The sequence below is a fragment of the Triturus cristatus genome, chromosome 3_2 (assembly GCF_964204655.1).
Source record: "Triturus cristatus chromosome 3_2, aTriCri1.1, whole genome shotgun sequence".
In the NCBI taxonomy this organism is placed as follows: domain Eukaryota; kingdom Metazoa; phylum Chordata; class Amphibia; order Caudata; family Salamandridae; genus Triturus; species Triturus cristatus.
The window spans coordinates 366270638-366293963 of record NC_140584.1 but is presented as its reverse complement, the minus strand read 5'-3'; the positions used below and the strand labels follow the sequence as shown (position 1 = coordinate 366293963).

At 43.9% G+C, this 23326-nt stretch overlaps 1 protein-coding gene across 1 annotated transcript in view; it reads left to right on the top strand.

Moving 5' to 3' along the window:
- The window catches only part of FHL3 (four and a half LIM domains 3), a 242241-nt gene that overhangs the window by 171297 nt on the left and 47618 nt on the right, over positions 1 to 23326 (top strand). The window contains exon 4 of the mRNA XM_085647873.1: positions 22047 to 22228. Within this exon, the coding sequence (XP_085503999.1) occupies positions 22073 to 22228 (156 nt within the window). The 5' untranslated portion in view covers positions 22047 to 22072. The remainder of the gene's footprint in view (positions 1 to 22046; positions 22229 to 23326) is intronic.

Below are 23326 nucleotides of genomic sequence, written 5' to 3'. Positions count from 1 at the left end.
CAGTGGGATGAAGTCTGCCGAGAGGAGGGACTCATCTGTTGTGGGCCTCTCTGCATTTCCCCATTTTATTCTGGCACTCTGCAATAAAGATTCAAAGCATGAGTCCTCTCCGTGGTAACACCTGACCAGACTCTCACCATAACTGGTGGCTCTCAACACACTTGCAGCTAGGACACCATCAGACCGCAGACTAGCAGATGTTAAAACAAAAAGGAAAGCAGGGCAGCAGGCCTTCTCCAAGGATCTGGAACAACCCCGTATCCATCAGGACTGCGGCAAAACTTGTCCCATTTAGGAAAGAGTTGAAAACGCGCCTCTTTAAGAACACTACATCACATTACAGTAAATCCTACACTTCTGCTTTTGGAGCCCAGTTACGTCTCCTGTCACTCGCTGACTGTATGCTTGCCTTTGATCCTGTACAGCGCTCAGGTGCCTTTTGCTGGGTTTAGACCAGTGATACTAAAAGTACGGCCCGGGTGGGGGTGCCTGCAGCCCTCCTGACCTTCAGATGTGGTCTCCGGGTTAAAAGCAGCACCAAGCTGCCCTTTACTTCAGAGACCACTAACATTCAAAAATATGTTAAATAGATGTGGAAGTTTTAATAATAAGCCAACTGAAGTAAAGGAAAATAATCTAATACAGTATCCTGCAATATTTAGCAACCCACAAGGCCCCACTCCCATCCTGCTAGCATCAATGCGGCCCCCGGGCTCACCACAGACCATACTTTATGGCCCCTTGGAAAACGTTTGTATCTACGGTTTACACTATAGAAACATCAGCTAAAGAGGTACATACATGATCACAGGGAGGTGGGCAGATTGGCGGCTTTCGGGCACTTGTAGTTTTCACTGTGGAGTTGCTGGTTGATGGCTGGAATGTGAACCTAAAGTAGGGCCGTTCATAGCAGCAGGACCCTGTGGCATCTGTCACAACTCAGGTGTACCTTTTAATCTGCTATGAGTAACCACAAACTTTTAACATGCTTCTCTCTGTCCTCGTGTTCTCTCCTTCCCATTTCCCTTCTCCCTCCCTCTCCCGCTCCCTCTCTATCTCTCTTCCCCCTACTCCCTTTCATTCCTTCACTATCCCTGTGTCACAGATTAACTAATTGTGCACAGGGCGTGACAGAGGTCAAGGACTGGGCATCTGGGAGTTGTCAAGCGCCTTGACTAGAATCCCACGCACTGCGTCACTGCACGGGTGCGCGCGCATCCGGCTTTTCCCCTCCACCTTCCAGCCACCAGTCTGGGCCGCGGCATGCCACCGAGCCAGGCATCGCATCCTTGGAGTGAGCTCACCCTTAACGAGTGAACAAGCACCCTGTGTCACGGTGTACCTGCCACGCCGGGCTTTGAGCCTTTATTAGCACAGCTCTCGACAGCAACGACGCACCTTATCTGTACCGGGCTGACAAAGGCTGCTCTGTTCCCGGTAGCCCCCCCAGGTCGACGAACAGGCAAGGCACATATGTTCTGGCAAAACACTGGTGAGCTCACCACGGCTCCCTGAGATGTTCCCTGCTAATTAATCCACGCTTTCCATACGTTTAGTGCAGATGTTCTGCCTTTCTAAAGAGGTTTTAATTAATTGTTATAGTTATGTGGTGGTTTGTGGGAATTTTTGTTTTTCAGTTTCCTCTCCCCAGTGCAACCTGGCATTGCATTTTTACTGCATCGGACTTTGAGCCATACCATGGTTTTCTCCCCACTCAGGAGCAGTGGTATGATTTTCACTGAGCCACACAAGTGATCACAGAATAAAGAGCATTCTGGGCGTGTTTTGGTAATTTAGTACCATAACTGCGTTGTGAGTTAGGAGTCAGGGCCTGATTACTAGTTTGGTGGATAGGGTTACTGCGTCACAAACGTGATTGATATCCCGACCGCCGTATTACAATTCCATTATATCCTATGGCACTTTTAATATGGCAGACGGGATATCAGTCACATTTGTGGTGCAGTATCCCACCCACCAAACTTCTAAGTAGGCCCTTAGTGCTTTACCCGACGTTATGGAAGCCCAGTCCTTCCCCCAGTGAGAGACATCAGCTTCCTTTGAGCGGTCACTGCAGGGAAGAGAGTGTCTGCTGTGATATCTTCAATTTGGGGGAGGACCTAGTACTTTCACGTTATTACACTTCTAGTGACCCTGCATTCCTTCTCCAGTGGGTTAGATGAATGGCGTTTGTGTGCTGTTTTCATTCTCGCTAGTACTTGCAAGAATGAAAGGCTGAGTCTGCCCTGCTGGGGATTTAAAACTGTTAAATGCAACTTTCTGGGCAGGCATCCAACCATCTTACGAGTTTATCATTTGACACAGTGATCCATAAAGAGAGGATGATTTAGAAAAGTAGATAGAAACCTCAGCCTCCAACCACCCCCCCGCCCCCATAAATGCACCAGCAATGGGGGCACAGTACGAAGATAGACTATTATCCAGCACTTCATTCTTTTTCAGGACTTCATTCAAGTGACTCAATCACTGATAATTTCAAAACTGGATCATGGAAATTCCCTTACTTTTTAGGTCTCGCCTAGGCAGCACGCATGCGCTGCTCTAGGAGGGCCTTTAGCCATCGGTCTGCTCATTTTCAAGCACACACTTGTGGTTGTGGCGGCATTCACTTTGCGGGAGCGTGCAGCGGCGCGCCACAAGCACGAGTGCATTGCTTGAAAATGAGCAAACTGCTCTCCCAGCTCACCTCCTCCCCCTCTCTCTCATGCGCGGACCACTCGCGGGCTGTGTATTTTCAGCAAGCACTTCCCAGCACAGTACTTGTGAAACCAACAACAACAACAAAAAACGGCCATAAAGAAGGCTATGTGTTACTCTTCAAACGTCTCTTCCGTCTTGTTGCACTATGCTATGCTTTCAGTTCAATAAAGGCGGCACGCACCTTTTATGCACAACACATTTAATTTTATTTTACCTTTTGCCCCCGCGCCATGCTGTGCTTTCACTTTGATAAAAGCGGCAGGTGCCTCTTAAGCACATTTCATTTTCCCCCCAGCATCATGCTGCACTTAAAATGCTAATTTTTTTTGCTATGCTGCGCTTTCAGTTTAATAAAGGCGGCATGCGCCTTTTATGCACATCGCATTTTTTTGCCACACCACGGTGTCATGCCCCCTTTCCACCATCTTCCTGTGTAGTGTAGGTCAAGTTGAATTAGTTGGTGTTCGGCGAGGCGGTGACACTCCAATCACTTTGCTGATCAGGAATGTTTCCTATCCGGTTTGGTGTGGAGTGTTGCTGATCGGATACGTGCGGTCCGCAATACATAGAAAATATGAGGGCGGCTCTGGTGATCTGGTTAAAATACTTTTAAGTTAGTTGTCTCTTGGAACATGTAGTCAGCTTGTTGCATTCACATATGGTCAAATGATCAAAGGCTGAACTCCTCTCTAATTGTCCCCTGCTGCTCGTCTGCTCTGTCAAAGATCAGGGCCTCAGCAGGTGATGAGAAAGGCATGAGAACAGGCTGGGAGGAGAAAGAGCCACCGAGAGGCCCGGACTGCAGGAAATAAAGACTTCCAGTACATCACCCTGACAGTAAAGGACCTAAGAAACTCAAAGTCTGGACACTTTTGCTTTTTTTTCCCTCTCGTGACAACTCCTCTGCATATATCGTCCTAAAAACGTAAGTCCGAGACATTTACAGCTCTAAAAGGAGAAATAATAGACAGACAACGCAGCAGGCACAGCCGCGTTTGTTTCTTTCGCTGGAGAGGAAGCTGCAAAGTTAAACAGTTTATGGTATTTGGCATGTTTGTGGAAACCATTGCCGCTCTTTTCACTTCTGCTGCCCATTGTTTGCTTGTCCCGTCATCTTTATTGTCATTGGTGTCGCCAGCTCGCCCCTGGATCAAACCGGGCAAAAAAGGTGCGATAAGCTTAAAGGATTTGCAAAGAGAAAATCCACACTTTGTAGAACCTTCCGTCTCGGTGCTTAGCCTCACCTACCAAAGCTGCACAGCACAGTCTGCCGCACCGAGGCGGGCAGGCATGTTTCCTTTGCTGTGGTGCCTGGCGAGATGGCGGTATTAAACAAGCATTGGCATAGCCAATAGGTCTCGCCTTTGGGACCTTATAAGTGTTTAGTTATCCAGCACAATATCCTTAGTGCAACAATATCAACTGTTGCATGGCTAAACACTTATAAGGTCTCAAAGGCGAGACCTATTGGCTATGCCAATGCTTGTTTTTTTAAGGCCCCAAGATCCCCTTGTCTGCAGTCACAGAAAACCATTGTGCAGCAGCCAAACGCATCACCAGTGCAAAGAAAGACGATCACCTAACCAGTCTTCTGCCAACACTCAGTTGGTGATCAGTTGAAGCTACAAGCCAGTTCAAACTAGCCTGCACCCTATACAAAGCTCTCCACGAGGGTTGCCAAACTTCCTGGCCCAAATATTGACCATCTGAGGTTGTCATCTTTGAGAAGTTGAAAGGGCCTGATTCTAGAAACCCCAGCGTTCAAGATAGAAAAAACCCTGAATTGGTGTTTTCACAGACGTCACCCAAAATCTAGAACCCCATTCCTCAAACAATCAGAGCACTGGCCTCCTCTGAAACCTTCAAGAAGCAAAGGTTCTCGTTATTCCATCGTCGTTTTATCCTAGAATAAATTCCTCTTGAATATAACATCACAGGACAGACTTAATTGGGCTAAAGCTCTTGCTACTGGAAATATAATATTGTGAAGGACTTCATCTGTTCTGTTTCTTCAAGGAACCTCATAACTGCATATAGGCTTGGCCTGTTTTATGATCTTTGCGTTAGTGTTTTCTTCTCTGAGCTCTGGTGCAATCTATTGTTAACCCTAATAACACGCCTTGTCACCTCTTTTAGTCCAGTTTTTGGCATTTAATAAACAATTAAATCTGTGCTGGAGGATAAAGTGTCCCTTTAAATCATAGGGAGGAATAGCTTCATATAAATTAATCATAATTGGTAAAGTATTTATTTTAATTATGAAACAAGCATATTGTTTGGTAGTGTATAATTCACTGGATTTCTTTATCACCTTAGAAAAATGCTGCTACCACCCCCTTCTCCTCATTTATGTTTAGTTGCACATCAGAACATGATTCATCTCTTGGTTATCATGGATGGTCTTATGACTCAACACAATATTGCATATTTTCTGACTGGCCTGTTTTCAAATTTTCAAACCTGTGACTTTCATAATCCAGAAAGTGTCAGTATTTTTAGTACCCGGAAGACCCTGCCTCCTACAAGAGCCCCTCCCTCGTAGTGGCACACAAGAGTGCCCCCTAAATGTACCCAATGTCATCTTAAGTATTTTGGGGGCCCTGAGCAAGGCATACTTTTGTGGCCCCTGTTCAGAACAACTAAAGGCCTAATTACAATGTTGGTGCGTAAACCTCCGACTGCTCGGTCGGAGGCTTACCGACCGACATGGTAGGTTTACATTCCGACCGCCGAATTACAATGTTGGCGCTCGGTGTGTAAACTGTCCGGTCAATCAGACTCAAGAAACCCATCGGCCTGTCAAACTGCCCATAATCCCTTAAGGACAGCGTTTTTGCCGTCGGTATCATGATGTTGGTTTCTAACAGCCTTTCCATGTCTGCCTTTCCAGCATGAAAAGGCTTTCGGAAAGCGACTTTGGGGGCCCCTAGCAGGGCCCTCATCCCTCAGCGGCCTACTGTTGTGGCTCCGGGGGCTCCTATGATGCTCCCCTTCACATCTCTGCACCGTGTGGCAAGCCCCATGAGGGGCCTGCCACACGGTGCAGGGATGTGCAAAAACTTCCATTTTCCAATGGGAGCCTGTGTGGTGTTTGCGGTGTCGGGCCAGGGCCTGCCACACGGTGCAGGGCTGTGCAAAAACTTCTATTTTACAATGGGAGCCTGTGTGGTGTTTGAGGTGTCGGGCCCGCCGACCGGGGGTCAGTCGGTTCCGCATCTGCGGCGATGTCGGTCGAAGGCAACTCTGACCGACATCGTAATGAGGCCCTATGTATTTTATTAACCATTTTCTTCTAATTCAAGCCCCATGATGTCAAACAATATTGAATAATATGTTCAAGCCAGAGATGGAGAAATATACCGATGTGAGCTAGAGAGAAAGTTAACTTTCTCAAGACCCCCTTGGAAGGTGGGGGCCTTTGGCAATTGCCCACTTTGCCAATTGCCCACTTTGCCCATGCCTTAAAACGTCTCTGGATTTACCTTCCTGTAAAACCGGCCTGCTAACAGACCACTGTTGTAGGCAGGTAAATCGCTAAAGCTGTGTTACACAGGGGCATCATAAGGGTTTCCTAGCTGTTGCGCACTGCTGATTGACATATGTTGCCATGGCACCCGAGGCGGCTGCCTAGTAAACCAAATCACTTGAGTCTACCTCCGCAAACCACCATCTTCTAAACTGAAGCGCATTGTATTTGTTCCTGATTGTTCCAAAAACTGAGCTCACATAATATTTTAGACTTACATTTTTGCTTCCTCGTGGCTGGTGGCACGGCACTGGGGGGAAAAGCCACTGACAGAAAAAGATTTCACTGAGAAGGCTTTGGGCTGTAAAAATATGTCTGCTTTCATACCAGCAATTTTACTCTATTCTTGGGCTAGGGAGAGAATTAAATACGTTTTGGTGTAGCATTAGAGGAATATTTCAGGAAATGCTATACCACAAGAATAACTACAATAACCATAGTGCAATGGCATTGGGATATAACTGGCATACAGCTGATGAACTACAACTGAGTGGTGTATAGTCCACATTGCAGTGAGAGACCAGAAATAGAGAAAGGACTGTTGAAGCCAATAAGCCTACCTGAATGTCAGCACTGCAGGTTTGTTAGTGTACACCCACTGTGTGTTTTGGGCCTTAAGGCAGAATCAGGGTGCAGTAATTAAATATAAAAACAAGAATGAGCTTAAATGTTTTTCCTTCCTTCATTATATATATTTGTTTTTACTGTTTAATCAACCTTGAACTAGATCTGCAAGATCAGATTAAAGGAACGAAAACATTTATAGTAAATGATGGGCATGTTGTCGTATTTTTTGTAGAATCCCAGTAGGAGCAGGCTGTTGTTTGTCAGAAATGGTTTCATGTATGTAATTGTCTCTGCCCACTGGAGTGTACACCAAACAACTGTACAGGAAGTTAAAAGCATAGTGTAGTGAAAAACATCAAGTAGATTTACAGGATGGGCATGATGATTGTGGAAAGGCATTCTAAACGCATGCCTCTTAGAAGGCCAGCTTCCAACAGAAGGTGCTACACTCCAGGTGGCTCAGTCCACGCGTATCCATTGCGACCACATGCAACAGAGTTACTGGATGTGAGCAGTCAGCAGAAGGTATGTGGTGCAGTCAGATGTCGGTCAGTGATTGTAAGGCATGATCAGGTTAGAAATATTCCTCGTGCAGGTATTTGGGGTAAAAAAGACTGTTGAACTTTTATTATAATGCGAGTTATCTGTTAAGGATGATTTGTAATGCTTTGCCATGTAAGGCTTTCTTTGACTGCACAAGCTTTACCTATTCGTTCTATTCATTTTTAGGTCTTGGCTAGCGAAGGCTGCGCTTGCGCAGTCTCGCTTGGCGAGATTTAACGTTTTTCAGTAGTGGGGCTTGAACCCGCTCTCTTCTCCATTGGCTGGCTTCCTAAACGGAGGCCTGCCATTGGAGGAGAGGGGCGTCTGTCCATTTAAGCCCCGTCTTTTTCGGATTCGGGGGCGTGTTTTTTAGTTTCTTTCTCTCCTCTGGAATGTAAACATTCCAGCCAATGGGAAGAGGAGAGAAAGAAAAACACGCCCCCGAATCCGAAAATGACGCTGCGTTTCTCCGAGGCATTATTGCTTGACCTCGGAGAAAGATGGTTACAAAGTCGGCGAGCTACCTTTGCACCACGGGTCACCCACTCTTGCCCTCGCCCTCACTCACCGTCAGGGTGTCGTCGATGAACAGCAGGATCTGTCGCTTCTCGAATGGGAACTCCTCCTCGCCGTCCCTGCAGACTGCGACCAGGCGCGCCATCTCTCCTGCTTATTGCTGCGACTGCTGTTACTGCTGCTACTTCCAGCTCCCCCAGCTTCGGCCTGAAAACAGGACAGAACCAAACAGAACTGTCGTACATAAACTGCTGCTCATCTGTTGGCAAGGTCCCTGCCCGGTTCACAGCACAATCTCCATCTTGGAACAGGAATACGTGTGGTTCCTGCGAGATCGCCTTCCGCGTTCCATGAAGACGAGTACTTTTTTACGTAAGTGGCTCTGTGGCATCCATGATGCAACGGGAAAACGTACATAACGAAAACGCAGTGCCATACCAGTTACAAAGGCTAGCTCGCCATCTTGTTGCGGGATTCTGTATATTTCAATTCCATAGGCTCTATCGACTGAAAATATTGCACTCATTTCCTGTACCATGATGAACAACAGAGAACCGTAAGTTAGCATGGTTTCCTTCTACCCACAATCTCACTTAGAAACATGAACGGAATTACATTTACATTCCCACTTCCGGCCATCTGTCAAATGTTAATGCCATCTTGGAACGGGAGTCAGGCGTTGACCTTTGGACGAGCACTTTGAACAAGTGAAACACACGTGAATAACCTATTGACTATTACGCATCAAGTTAGCTTTTTAGGTCTCGGCTAGCGAAGGCTGCGCTTGCGCAGTCTCGCTTTCACCCCCCCCCCCCCGTAACCTCGCGCCTCCACCGCTGCTTTTTCTGTCTCTCCCTCCCCAGCTGCCCCCTGCACACACTCCTCCCCTCGCTCCACCAGTCCAGCCCTCCATACCCCCCTCCCTGGCTGGCCGCCTCCTTGTTCCAGCTGCTTGCCCGGGCTCCCCCGCCCCCTCGGCTCCCTCCTCTGCTCCTGGGTCCACCCTCTCTTCATCCCTCCCTTCCTCCCTGGACCCTAGGAGGCAGCCTGGACACAACACTCCCAGCCGCCGGGCGGCTCTGCGCAGGCCTCGGCTACTTCCTGGAGGGACGGACGGACGGACAGCTGGCCTCAGGCCGCACCCGGGGAAGGCCGCGGATACCGTATCCCCCGAGGCTTCGGACCCTGAGGTAGGACCCGGTCACCAGCCTCAGCGCTTACTGCAACCCAGAGACGTCCTAGCCCTTCCTAAACTTTCCAGGCCCTGTGAGGAAGAGAGGGAGACCCGCCTCAACTGTCACAACAAACACAGACACTTCTCAGCAGCCCCCTGAACTCTTTAGACCTCGGACATGTGAAAAGGCTGCAGAAACTGGCCCCACAAGTTACTGCTGACCAGGAGACCCCTGCCGTTTTTCTGAACTGGAAGATCGGCCTCCACTTTCAGACCCAGCCCAGCTTACTGCATGTTCAAGTGATTTTCTTTTTTCTCCCTGGGTTTGTAGTCCTGTTTGACATTTAATTCATTCAGCCCTACAAGGACCAGAATCAAGAAAAGTATCCGAGCGCTTTACACGAGCACCAGTTACTGTTTTTGACAATATCCTTGTGTATTTCGCTGCTTCAAAAATCATAAATCTCAAAACGTCTTTTCCACCTTTCAGATAATCTGTCAATTTTTATTAGTCATTTATTTTTTAAATGCTTAATTTTTAGTGATAAATGCAAAGATCTAGAAACAACGGTGCCACTTCTGGTTTGGCTCCCAAGATCAATGTGTATGTGTCTAGACCTATGTGTGTGTGTGGCTGTGTGTGTATGTGTATGTGGCTCTGTGTATGTATGTGTGGCTCTGTGTGTGTGGCTTTGTGTGTGTGGCTCTGTGTAAGTGTGGGTGGCTCTGTGTTTGTGTGGGAGGCTCTATGTGTGTGTGTATGTGTGTGCTTTTGTGTTTGTGGCTCTGTGTGGGTGGCTTTTTTGTAGGTGGCTCTATGCGTGGGTGACTGTCTGTGTGTGGGTAACTGTGTGTGTGTAGGTGGCTCTGTGTGAGTGGCTCTATTTGTGTGTGGGTTGCTCTATGTGAATAGCTCTGTGTAGGTGGCTCTGTGTGGGTGGCTCTGTGTGTGGGTGGCTTTGTGCGTGTGGCTCTGTGGGTGGGTGCAAATGCAATAGGTCTCGCATTTGAGAGAGATTAAGCTATTTGACATTGTAAATAACAATGCAGTTTCTTTAAATGTTTTAAAAACATAAACAAAAATAATGTCATGAGCAATGCCAATAGCTCTAACTTTAACAATGCCGAGACCATTGCATTGTAAATGCTTGTTAGAATGTATTTTTTGAGTTCCTCGGCAGTTGAATTGTGGCCATCGTCCTTGTTGGCCACTGCCTCCGCTGCTGGGGACATCCTAAGATGAAACTGCTTTCCCACTTACGGTGTTGATCGTCGTTATCACAACTTTCAATGATCAGTTTTAGAAAACCTGCCACGTCTAGCAGGCCCCGCAAGACCCACCTAATGGCCGGGCTGGAGAGTGTTGCGTAGTTTTTTTCTCGAGTAGAGTGTATGACGCCCACTAGGACTACATGTTTTCCGTGTACTACGGAAAGAGGCTTACTTGTGAAAATCTAAACGTTTGCAATACATTTTTCATTGCGAGAGTCCCATTTACCCCCATCTGGTTGTTAGAAAAAATGATATTCCATACCTCCCTCATGAATGACCTCTGTAGTGAGACATTTCCAGCAGCCTATGAAAGGGCGGAAGCAGGGTCTCGCGTAGGCTTGGTCTAGTCAGAGAAACAGGCCTTTTGCTGGCCAAATTTACTTGGAAGCTTCCTTCTGATTACCTGGTCAGCCATTTTGCCTTCAGGTAAGAAGATCTCCCAGCGGTCCACAGTTCGGTAGCAAATTCCGCCCGTTTTATTTTAATATCCTGCTCGTGCAGTCGTTTTTTTCTTCCCCGTGCTCTTCGTTGTTCAGAGGCAGTTTGGTTTGGCACGTGGACAACGCTCGTGGCATAGAAAATTCATTGTTCCCCAAGCTGCGATAAACAGTAACTTGTTTTTCTTCCTCTGTCATACTCCGGCCTGTTAAAAAGCAAAGAGCCCTTCTCTGTCAGAGAAATTAACGTTTCATGACCAGTCGCTTGCAGCGGGACAAACGGAGCTTTCAGATGTGCATACCTGGCTAATTACTTTCTATTTTTTGTCTTGCCAGGCTGGGTTATCAATGTTGAATTATTGTTAGGGGCAGCATTCCATCTGTTGCGGTTATAAAACATTAAACATACGGATACCAAATTGTGACCCTAGCTTCTTTTTTCGGGTAAACTGTAGGCCTGGGCTAAATTTCCGTTCCGCTCGCGGAAATTGCGATAATTTGACATTTTCGCGTTCCGCGGAGAGCGCGAAAATGTCAAAATTTCCGCATTCCGCAGCTTGGCGATAATTTGGTTCTTGCTCGCGCTGTAAGATAATACATTCTCGCGCGCGCGCGATCGCCTTACCTGAATCCCCGCGTTCGCCGACAAGTTTTCACGATCCGGTCGCGTTCTCCACGAGATGTCGGATTGTTGGTAGCCATTTGCGCTGTCTCGCGACAGTTCGCGCCCGCAGTAACGTCATGCGTCGCGCGATCACGTCTTTCTTCTCGCGATCATGCACCGCGAGAAGAGTTAATACAAGATGGCCCGCAAGCAACCGCATGGGTAAGTTGGCGAGCCGCGAACACGCAGAAAATACCGCGAACGGGCGGGAAAAAAACTTCTGCATCTTCGCGATATTTCCGCGTGTTTGCAGAGATTTTAAACATTTTCGCGATAATTTGCGAAAGTCGCTTTCGCAAATTCCGCCCACCCCTAGTAAACTGCAGTTCGCCACAGCTCTTTCCACACAGGATATTATTATTTTAGAATTAGATAGTTAAATGTTTGAATGGTATTTTTTCAGCCTTTAGTTTCAGAGCTTTTAAATGCATTGCCAAGAAATCACACCACCGATCGCATTACAGAAACTTTGTACAGGGGCAGAAATTGAGGGAAACTCTACTTGTACCATTTTTGCTGCTTGCGTAATTAGAATGGAGCAAAATATATTTGCACCATAAACTTATCCAACCAATTTCACACGATTTTTGCCCTGTTTTCACACTACCACGTGGAGAAAATGCTTTTCCCAACTTTTCAAATGTGCTGGACAGGTTTTTGGCTGAGATAAAATTAATTAGAAGACATCATTTGCAGCACCTGCTAGAGCTGGCTTTGCGCTGCCTTTGCAGACATAAATATCAGGACTTTACATTTTTTAGTTTACCCTCCTTGCCCTCCCCTACCATCTCAACAGCAAGTAAGAGGCAGTGGAGGAGCTAAGGGTGGGACAAAGGGTCATTCCTGTGATGTCGTTAGTAGGAGTGACCACTTCTGCTACCTCTGGCACTTTGGTGAATTGGCACCATGAATAAGATATATTTTACAATTGTAATTACATTGGTAGCCTTAACACTGAAAAATCAGAATGCTTTTTAATAAAAAAAATCAAAAGCTTTTTAAATATCAAAAAGTGTAGTTCTTGGACAGCAAGTATTTGTTAAAACCTCATTTGAAATGATTTGCAAGCAATACATATGTTGCATATGGTTTCACAATATACTTTCTTGATTTTTGCCCTTCTGAAAAAATCTTTATTAAAAATTGGATTTGGAAAATAAGTGTGTGCGCCATATTGTATATAATCTGCAAAAATGATGCAAATGTATTTGCCCTTTTTTGGCAGCAGTGCACAGTTTCTGTAATAGTAGGGTCTAAATATAACTGCAAACAAGATGCATTCCTCTCCATAAAAAAAATGATTCTAACACTTTTCAATTGTTAATGAGTTCACATTCGTTAGCAAGCGTCAAAAGGGGGATAGAAGTAGAGAGAAAACTGAGTCCAAACACCCAATACTTCACCTACCGAGCATCACTCCTTCCTGGTGCTACCAGCTAGAAATGAGGACCCATACACAGAGCTTTGCCATTACAAGGTTGATATTCACGTTTTCCAGGGAGTACTTTGATGTATTGGTGTCACTGTCCCAGTTTCCACCCCCCAATGTTCTCCATCAAAGTATGCATGGCCTTTGTCTCTGTGAATGGATATATGAATATATATATATATATATTATCTACTGGCGGTCGCCAGTAGATAGTTATAGTTAGGACCGTGTTTCCATAGGAAATCTCAAAATTCTATTTTGAATAACTTTGGCGCCGGTTGACGAATCTTCGGGAAATTATCAAAACTAATGGGGCGCTCCGCTCAGCTCCTACCCTGAAAGTCTCTAAGTGATTCGTCAAGCGGGGGCCGAGAAAAAAGGGGGGTCCCAAAACGCGTTTTCCCCATGCATTTTTCCATAGGACCTTTAGTCGAAGGTACAGCCCGAACGGCTGAACAGAATTACTTGAAATTTGGCAGAGAGGTAGTCCTCAGGTCAGGGAAGTGCCTTTTGCAGGTCTGGTGTCAATCTGTTCAGTATTTCCTGAGAAAATAGCATTTAAAAGCATATACATATCTATACGCGCGCACGGTGAAATACCTTAAAAAAAATATATATATATTAATAAGTATATAACTTAGCATTTAAAAAACCGTACAAATTCACTGAAAAAAACCATAGGTTTCACACACGTTATAGTTAGGAATTAGCATTTAAAAAACCTTGCAAATTCACTTAAAAAACCATAGGTTTCACACAGGTTATAGTTAGGTGGACATTTCACTCGTAAAAAGCCAATGAAATTCCCCCGTTATAGTTAGTTCAGATAACTATAAGTCGCGCGACCGCCACTCTATCACAAGGATGATGTCATCAGTGATGTCATGAGTGATGCCACTGACCATGTCATGAGCAGTGGATTGCGGGCGCGCGAGTTATAGTTATCTGAACTAACTATAATGGGGGAATTTCATTGGTTTTTTACGAGTGAAATGTCCACCTAACTATAACCTGTGTGAAACCTATGGTTTTTTAAGTGAATATATATATATATATATATATATATATATATCTCGAAAGTTGCCCACAGGCGAGGACCCACTCAGGCTGCAGCACATTCCCCAAATCACCACACCCAAGCCGAGATGTAGCCTGACGTGTTTCGGATAGATTCCTTCTTCATAGGTCGGTTCCAAAGAGTACACAGCGTTTCTAACCACACCTTTATTTAAACAATAAACTGCCTTCCAATAGGCCAACTCTGCTCCAATGAACAGTCCCCCAAGGTGTTGTGGGATATGTAGTGCGGTAATTCTACCCTGATGGGTGCTGCATACTCAAGGTCCCCAAAATATATATATATATATATATATATATATATATCTTTTCTTTTTTTCCTAGGTTTTTCGATCTGGCTTAACAGCACATTTGGCTGCATTTTCTCAGTTAACAATTCTTTACCGTATACATAGAGTGGCTTTTGATTTTGCCCTTTAAGAGCATTACCCTCTCACCTCATGCGATTGCCTGTGGTTGGTTTATCATTCGACCTCCTTTGCTACTCTTACATTACAGTGCACGAGGGGCAATTTACATCTCAAAACCACACCGAATTATCACATATTAAATTCTTTATCTTATAGATGCATTGTATACATAAACTGTAGCAGCCTTTTAAAAATGTGTTTATCCAGGCCAGACATATTGACCTTGCTGGTTTTTACCAAGTGCCAAACCAAAGCCTGGCCATTTGTTGTCCAAAGGTCTTTGCTTTTTCTATGGCACTCTCTTGTTCTGCTCTACTGGGAATAAGGATAGAGATCACAGATTTAAGTGTATTGGTTTTTCTTATGGAGAGCCACCAATGTCAAAATTCACTTCTGACTTAAAGCAAGTCAGAAATGTTTCGTTAATAGTACATACTGGGTTCAGATCTTCGTCACAAAGTTCTTCAGTGGTTAACTTCAGTTGGTTCTTGGAAGTCCAACACTTGCATGTTCGCAGCCTCCATTTGTTCATTTCTACAGTTCATGTGTTTATTGTACCAGCTCGCCAATCCTTCAGTACTTGTTTCTGTGTGAATCATAGAGCCAGCTGTGCAATGCTCTTGGGATACACAATACTCTAGGATAGCTATATTTATTTTTCATTTAGTTCTTTTGCCATTTATTGTCTCCTTGCTATACTGCACCAATTGCTTGTAGTACCACACGTAACAGAGCACATGCTGCACTCTCGGTGAGCCGAATCCCCTCAAATGGCTTCCACTTTAGGGTTTGTGAAGGTTCCTGTATTGCGGCTGGTGGATTATATCTCCAAGGGCACTGGGAGCTAGTCCATCAGAAGGTTTGGACACATTTATAACTACTTTGTCATAATTAACACCAAATAAGTAGGTATGAGCATGCACAGAGCTATTCTGACACTGTTCCACACTACCTTGTGCTTAAGCACAGTGGTGTCAGCACTCCATGTTTAGAGCACGTCTCCAAACTTAAAGGAACCTCAAACAACACCTCCTGTAATGGTCAGTGTGCAAACAGAACTCAGGTGCGTACCTTCAGTGGGTGTGTTTGGGATCTGACATCCCACAAATAAATTCAGTCTTGCGGTGGTTGTTTGATCTGGGGGCAATGAGTTCGATTTTTCTGGACATGAGTGGAGAATAAAAGGCGGCAGCAGAGTGAACTTTGATGTAGAGAGAGAGAAAGTGACAGAAATAACCTTCTGGTGGCCAAATTTCAAAATACGAATTCAAATAACCTGGAATGAATACCGCCTTCCCTTGTTGCCCAAATTATGTGATCCCAGGAATATATTTTATTTCACAGAACCTCCTTTTACTTTATTATCACACATGAGCGCACTTTTTAATACTTGAACTTCCTAATGCAAACCAGTACTGACCCTGTTCCTCATGGAAACGGTCACTCTCAAACCTTGGTCATCTCACCCCTCCACTCTGCAGTCCACTGCTATTTCAGTCGGGAAATTTGGGAGATTTCAAACCCCTCAGTCCCTGATTCTCACTGACTTAGCTACGCCCACGCCAGCACTCCTTTTCAGCCTTGGGCTCCAAAAAGGGCTTCCAGAATCTCAATACACATTGGAGAGCATCATGACTCTGCCACGCTCTGAAGCGGTACATAAATGTGGCAAGCTCTGTTACTCTGTCCATGTGTCTCACATAACTGCTCTATTGGTGGGAATTATTTCTGGGACATTGCCAAGGAGAGATTGGTGGAAGTCACTTCTCTATCCCGCTCCTTCTAGAAGTTGAAGTCTCCAATGCATGGGGGGCTCAATCTATTTCAGATACCGATTTCTAGTTTTGCACAGCACTCCCAGTGTCAATATTCAAAATAAGTTAAGTGAATAAAAAGACATCTTGATAATTCCTTGCTGTCTTTGGGTCACCATTGTACATTAATAAGCACCACCTACAGAACCTTTATGCATCCCTGGCGATATTTATTGGCAGCCTCTTATAGTGGGGACATGTAGGTATTTTACACGCAAGTGGGCATTGTGCCAACACAAACTAAATGTGCAAATAATCAATGATTTTGAGGTTAAAAATGCCACGGTAATTTCCATGTCAACAAACCTATATTGCCCAGGCATAAATACTTAAAGGGGAGTTGTAGTATTAACCTCCATGTTTGAAAGGGTTTAGGGAGAGGAAGGCATGAAGCACCTGTTAACAGTGGCCATCAGCCAGAGAATGTGACAAGAAACACATTTATTTATTTGTAGTTTTCCACAAAATATGTAAGTGTTGTGACATCTTTTTATGAGTTTCATATCCCCTTCATGTACAAGCAATCGTAGGGTTATTTACAGAGTAGTGTAAATAATGCAATGACCAGTTGTTTCTCTAAGTAAAGAACATTAAGTGTGACAGGAATGCCCAGTCATGGTGGCATGCTGACTTCCATTGAACTCACGCTGTCTGTCACCGGTGATACCCAAATAGGCGAAAATCCGTCTTGGTTGCTTGCGTTGTTCAGCCTTAACTGGCTTGACTGTTCTAGCTGAAATTTTCCTATTGGAGCGGGGCTTAGGATGATTTGCATATGGCTGGTCTGTGGGCTTGTGGGCAAAAAACAATGTATTGGAATGCAGCTCCAAATAATTACTAGTGGCTGAATTAATTCAAGCATACTATCTATCACTTTATCTACTAAATAGAGCAATATTTCTGACCAGTTGCACATAGGATTTATTGGGCTTCGGAGCCCCAAAAAGCACCTCTTCCTCCTAAATATTACAAAAAGAGGAAACCCGAGAAACCAAAATAGCAAAGGAGTCGACAGGAAGCTGTGATTGCAACAGTCCATCTGCTATAATCTCTTTGAACCAAGAAACCGCAGGCACAGCTTTGGAATGTGTATTTTTGGACGGCCTCTTCCTCTGCCGGTGCTTCCTGATTTTAAATAATACACGAGGCACCGCCTTGTCTGCAACGTCTCTTCAGCTACCTCTTCAAAGCCGCTAAAAAAACATTGCAATATATTGATAAGCACGCACTGCAGCGTTATTTTCCCAACAAAATGCCTTACTATTGTCCCAGTTGCCTTTTTCTTGCTTACTCCTTAGAAACAGTAAGTGCTCTTTTTGGATACTTGCGTAACTCAATATGGATCAGTTAGTTTAGTTAAGGCTTTTGTTGTATAGTTTGCATTTTTTTGGGTCAGTTCATAACTCCATGTGTGTACAGAAATCTAAATCTATTGCATATCAATTAAATATAGTTTTGGTAGTTTATCGCTTTTTAAAGGCATTTCTTTTTTCTCCCCACTATTGAGGAGTATTGATTTTTTTTGTTCACTATGGCGTCTTCTGTTCACTTTTCTCATTGGTTCTATTTAGTTGTTGGCTTGATAAAGAGGTCTCGAGGTAATTGTAGCATGTGGAAGCTAAGAGTATGAGTACGTGCATATCCTCATCCGCCCCTTATCCCAGGGGGGCCACAGTTGTTATCCATGGCAGTCCCTGGTTGGCTGGAACTCTTGAGGAGGTCGCAAGTCTTGGCCTCCTGATGGTTTTGTGTAGGATTCATAAACATCCCATCTAATCTTGTGTGACTCATTCAGTTTTTGGAGTTGCTTTGGTCTAGTATGGGATTGTCTTGGACAGGAACCAATTAAAATGAGAGCTTCATGATTTCAAGGTCTTTTGGATGGGCAGAAATAATATATGCAGTCTTCTTTTTATCTCCGCACCATGGTACATTTAGCTTTGTTTTATCAAGCTACATCGAGGACTGCGATATCACAATGTAGACAAAAAAAAAAAAAAAAGTACGTGAGTTATTTCTGCTTGATATGTTTCTCTTCTGTCAGTACTACTCTGTAAACATGCAGAACTGTTTACAGGGGAACTGTGGTTTACCACCCTTAGTGGTTTATACTACCTGGTTCCTATAGCTAAATACCGGTTTTGTTACACTCAACGTTTGTCATTAAAATCACTTTAGATTCAAATATTTATACGTATTAAGGACAAATGCCGATTTTTGCAGTAGTGATTGTCACTCATGGTCTGGATAGGAGTTGTTGTCAGGCGGTAGGTGAGTCCAAATATCCCCCAAAAGCCCCACCACCCCCATTTCTGATAAAGATCACACTGTGAATGCTCTTACACTTTGGGAAGACCAGGCTGCCTATATCCTGTTTTCAGTTATGTATTTGATTGCATTTTCTAAGGAACAAGTGAACATAACTCAGTGTTAAATGGTTAAATATGGGTAGAGTTGCCTACTGTAAAGAATAATTGTGAAAAAAATGTTTGTAATTCGAAGGGGCGGGCCTGATTACATTTTCTTTTTTACATGGGGGGGGTTGCATGAAAAAGTTTGAAGAATTTTGGTTTGCAGTCTCTAGTCAATGGAAGAAATCCGTGCTCAATTTGTAAAAATATAAGTGCCGGGGCTCAAAAATTGTCTCATAAGCTCATGGGTGGCCCAAACTAATTTCAGGGGTGGAGAATACTAAGGCTGCATAGTCTTGATTCCTCCTTATGCCTCTTTCATCCACACCATGCACTCCCTGTCCTTTTATATCACTCTTTCAGATTTTTTTATCCCGTATTTCAGTCTTTCTCTTCCTCCCTATTTTCCACTTTTGTGTTTTCCTCGGTCTTGCACTGGGTCATATTCTGATTAGGAAATATAAGAGCTGGTCACAAAAATGAGTGCAGATGGACACCACCTGCAATTACCTTCTCAAATTAAGCAATGGAACTGGGACCTCATTAGTTGGGCGCATGCAGTAGGCTCTGATATGCAAACCCATGGTGCGTAAAACCCTAGTTTGTGCTTCAAAAGTGGCAAGAAAAATATTGGATCTATGTCCTACTGTCTGGAAGGTTCTGTTGGTCTGATCATTCTGACTCTGCTATGAAACGTAGGGGCTGCAGATCTCTTGTTCCTTTTATAATTTTCTCCAGGGTTGGATTGTTTGACTGATGCCCCAGTGTACTCTTCCTGGTAAACCAATCCAATAACTGTTTTTGTAAATGACGCTGTGAGGGTGTAATACCAGTATCATAGGAGTGTTCCATTACTCCATCAAATCCACTACATCGACGTACCATTCCTTAAGACACAATTACATTAGCACAGATAGGATTGGGGTAAGAAGTGGTGTAGGTCTCCGCCTAAGGTTAGTGTAAGATCTATGATTATATTTGGAAAATGGGTAGGTTGGTTCAGTTTTGGACTTAGAGTAAATGTAGTGTAAAAGGCAGGAGCAGGTTAGAAGGAGTGTGGGTGTTAGTCTTATGCCTAAAGTAGTTTCTAAGGATAAGCGTAGGGCTAGGGGTACGGTTAGGCTTAATTTAGGGCTTAGAGTTAAGGTTAGGGTAGTGTAGGGGGTATGAGTAGGATTAGAAGGAGTGTGTGTGCCAGGAGTATGGTATGTTTTAGGTTTAGGATGAGAGGTAGGTATAGGATCAACAGAGCTCTTCTTATGTGCATTACTTACAAAGTAGACAGCGTATCGGTAGGTGGATGTAGTGATTTCTCTATGGCGGTCAGTCGCCGATGCAACATTCATGTAACTTATGTCTAACTCAAGACTTCCCCAGCTCGTGCTTGTTGGCTTAAAAACAAATCTCCCTTTGGCTGAACGGCAATGATTACATGGTGGTTTCCTGAATTACTTACTCACAATAAGGACGGGAAGGAAAGCGTCCAGATATGGATTTCTCATTTGAACGCGTTGGCACCTGGCGTCTGAATTCGCTTTTATTGCACAAGGGATGCAATGATAACTTCCTGTACGGTCACGCCCCAGATGAACGCGTCAGTGATACCTGATCATGTGCAGTCAGTGGTGACTGTGCTAGTTAATAGAGTGCGAGGTGCATTAGAGTTTCCCATAAAGTGTGCTTGGCTGGATCATTCATAGACAGGGCTTAAATGACTCAGACCTATTTTCCAGCAGAGTTGCATGTGCCTGAATATAAATGTAAGCACGTACTTAAATCGGCAAGCCTGTGGTTAAATGACCAGTGATGTTCATAAATCTTATTGAGCTCACTCGGATTACCACTGATTTATCACATTTTAGCTTACTCAAGTTGGCTGGGATCAAGACAAGCTGGAAGTTAATGTGGTACATTGTTGTCTTCGAGTGCTTATCTTTGTGAGGGCACTTCACCCACAACTCACCCCTACCAAGGCTGCATGTTGCCACATAGGATTGACGTGATCCAGTAGGATGCTTATTAAACGAAGCATTGGCAAGGACAATAGGTTTAAACTTTTTGACCTATTTTGACCTATAGGCTTGTGCCAGTGCTTTCTCTAATACTGTGCAGCATCGGCGACACGTTTCTGACGTGCGCATTTAAAGTTGTTCTGATGACAGGGTGCCATTTGGTAGAAGTGTTCCATTCTCATTAAAGCATAGCCCTTTATTTTGAGATTGCGTTGTCCAAACAAAACTTTAGATGGTAGGGATAAATACCTAGGCTGTTGAATGACAACAAATGCCTTCCGGTGGGAAAAATGTATATGGATGAGTACGCAACTAGATATAATCTGTCTTCTAACTTCGGGCCATATTAGAGTTTATTTTGGGTCCCAGCCATGACAAACCATTATATCTGTGTATACCTGGAAGGCACAACAATAGAGCTGAGCGTTCCGGAGCATAGTGCCCCATGTGTTTGTTCCTTGAATCAACTGTGATGTGGGCATAGTAGAATTTGTGAAAAATCTGGTCGGGTGTCTCGATGAGTGTGAGTTCAATGGAAACAATAGGGAGAACATGGAGGAGCAGAAATGAACTGCTTCCCAGGGTAAGCATGTTAGGTGGTGTACATATGTTGGAATTTTTTTTTTTTTTTAAGTTGGCACAATGAGAAAATGCAAATAAAATATTTTATGTGTGTTGGAAGGAGGCAGTAAGCAGTGAAAGAAGCTGGGCGTTGTCTTTAATGAAAATTACTACGATGCATAAAGACATGCATAAGAAGATGAGTAATGCTTCGTGCTAGCCTTGCCCCCCCTCCCCCATTAGTATTAACATCTGCTTATTTTACAATTTCAAAAGCTGACAGAGTATCTGTTACACAAACCTTCAGTAACACTCACTATAGGAAGGTTGGGAAGAAGTGATACATTTCAATATGTATATAAATTACTCAGTCTGAGATTGTAGTCAAGAGTATTAAAGTTTAGGTTGCAACCTTATCTTTTGAATTCCCAAATTCTGCGGTGTGATGCATATGAATGAGGGGTATGGTCCCTGTTTACTGAATGCCAAATACACCTTTCCTCATGTATTAATTGATTGTTTACGGATATTTGGAAAAAAAATACTAAATCCTTTCTATATAAAATACGGTATTTTTACTTGATTGTCTGCTCTTGATCTCAAAACCAATATGTATTTGTCAGATCTAACCATTGCATTCAGTTGCTTTTTAGATACTTGTACACATACCCATTAATCATTTAGATGAAAATATTTATAGTAATGTTTTGTGTGTATATTTGTGTGTGTATATATAAGCTCTATATACACATTGTGTTCTCTCTCTCTCTCTCCCTCTCTCGTTTAAATAGGCTCCATGGACATATTTGTCTCATTTAGAAAATGTTGTTGTGACCTAGACCTTCTTATGAGAAGCATTCAAGAACTAATATATATGGGATCAGTCTTCTTATGCCATTGTGCTTTTTACAGAGGTACAGGACAAAGACGCCAGAGCCATGAGCGAGCCTTTTGACTGCGACAACTGCAAAGAGTCCTTGTATGGGAGGAAGTACATTCAGATGGAAGAAGGCCCTTACTGCATCCCCTGCTATGACAGCCATTTTGCCAACACCTGTGATGAATGCAAGGAGCTGATTGGCCATGATGCGAGGGTAAATGTGACAAATCCCAGACCGCTCTGAATTAGCAATCAAGATTTCTTTTATTTACGTCACTTTCGTGCTGCATAGAAGAAAGTGATGCAAGGGTTGGAGGGCTACGCCCTTTTGACCATGTTTCACAATGTATAAGGAGTCTAGTTTGTGCAGAGAACTCCTTAGTCACATTCCACTTAATTAATTTAAAGACTTTGGAGCAGGACGCTTTTGCTGTGTATAATCTAAAAGAATTGTTCATGTAATTGTTGGTAAAGTAAATTTTATTTCTTGCAGGCCAATCATCACAGTAATGTTTTATTTCAAAATGAGCTATATATTGGAACGTTTAGCTAAAGCTATTTCTGCTTCCTACATCAGCTACATCTTCCTAAAGAGGGTTCAGCGAGTGATATCCGAATAAATCACCAGAGGCACAAGGAATCACAAGATGATAGTATTGTCCATGACAGGTTATGGTTTGCCTTGTGGTAGTCCAGGTCCTTTACACCTTGTGGCCGGGGAAGTGGAGGCTATATGGGCATCTTCTCAAGCCTTGAATGGTGGCACCCTAACCTCAGCTGCTACAAGGCTGACCACCTGGCAGCTGACAAAAGAACTGCTTCAAGACTCGGAATGGAACCATCCTAGCTCATCATGAATTGAAATAGTTATGAGCGTTTTTCCTTTTAGAAACGGGGAACTGATTGCCACTGATGATTGTTCCTCGTAAATACATGAAATGAGTTTGGTAGATGCAGCTCTGCTCCGGATAAATTGAATTGTGCTATTTTCGATACTGGTGCGCTCTATCACAAAAAATATACTCGCTGCTAATCGGCATATTTTGAAAAAAGGTAAATGATTTGTCACATTGACGAGGAATACAGGCGCCATGGAGCAATTTCATGCATGATGGCCAATTGAGTTAAATAGTGAGTAAATATACTAGCTGCCCACTGTACCTGGCCTTCATGGACTTGTCAACTGCCTTTGGTTGCCTAAACAGAAATAAGCTGTGGTTGATGTAAATTAAATTAGGGGTAGATGTTGCATTAGTCAACTTCCTGCTTGTTCTCCATGAAAATGTGGGCGACAGGGTACAATACGACCAGT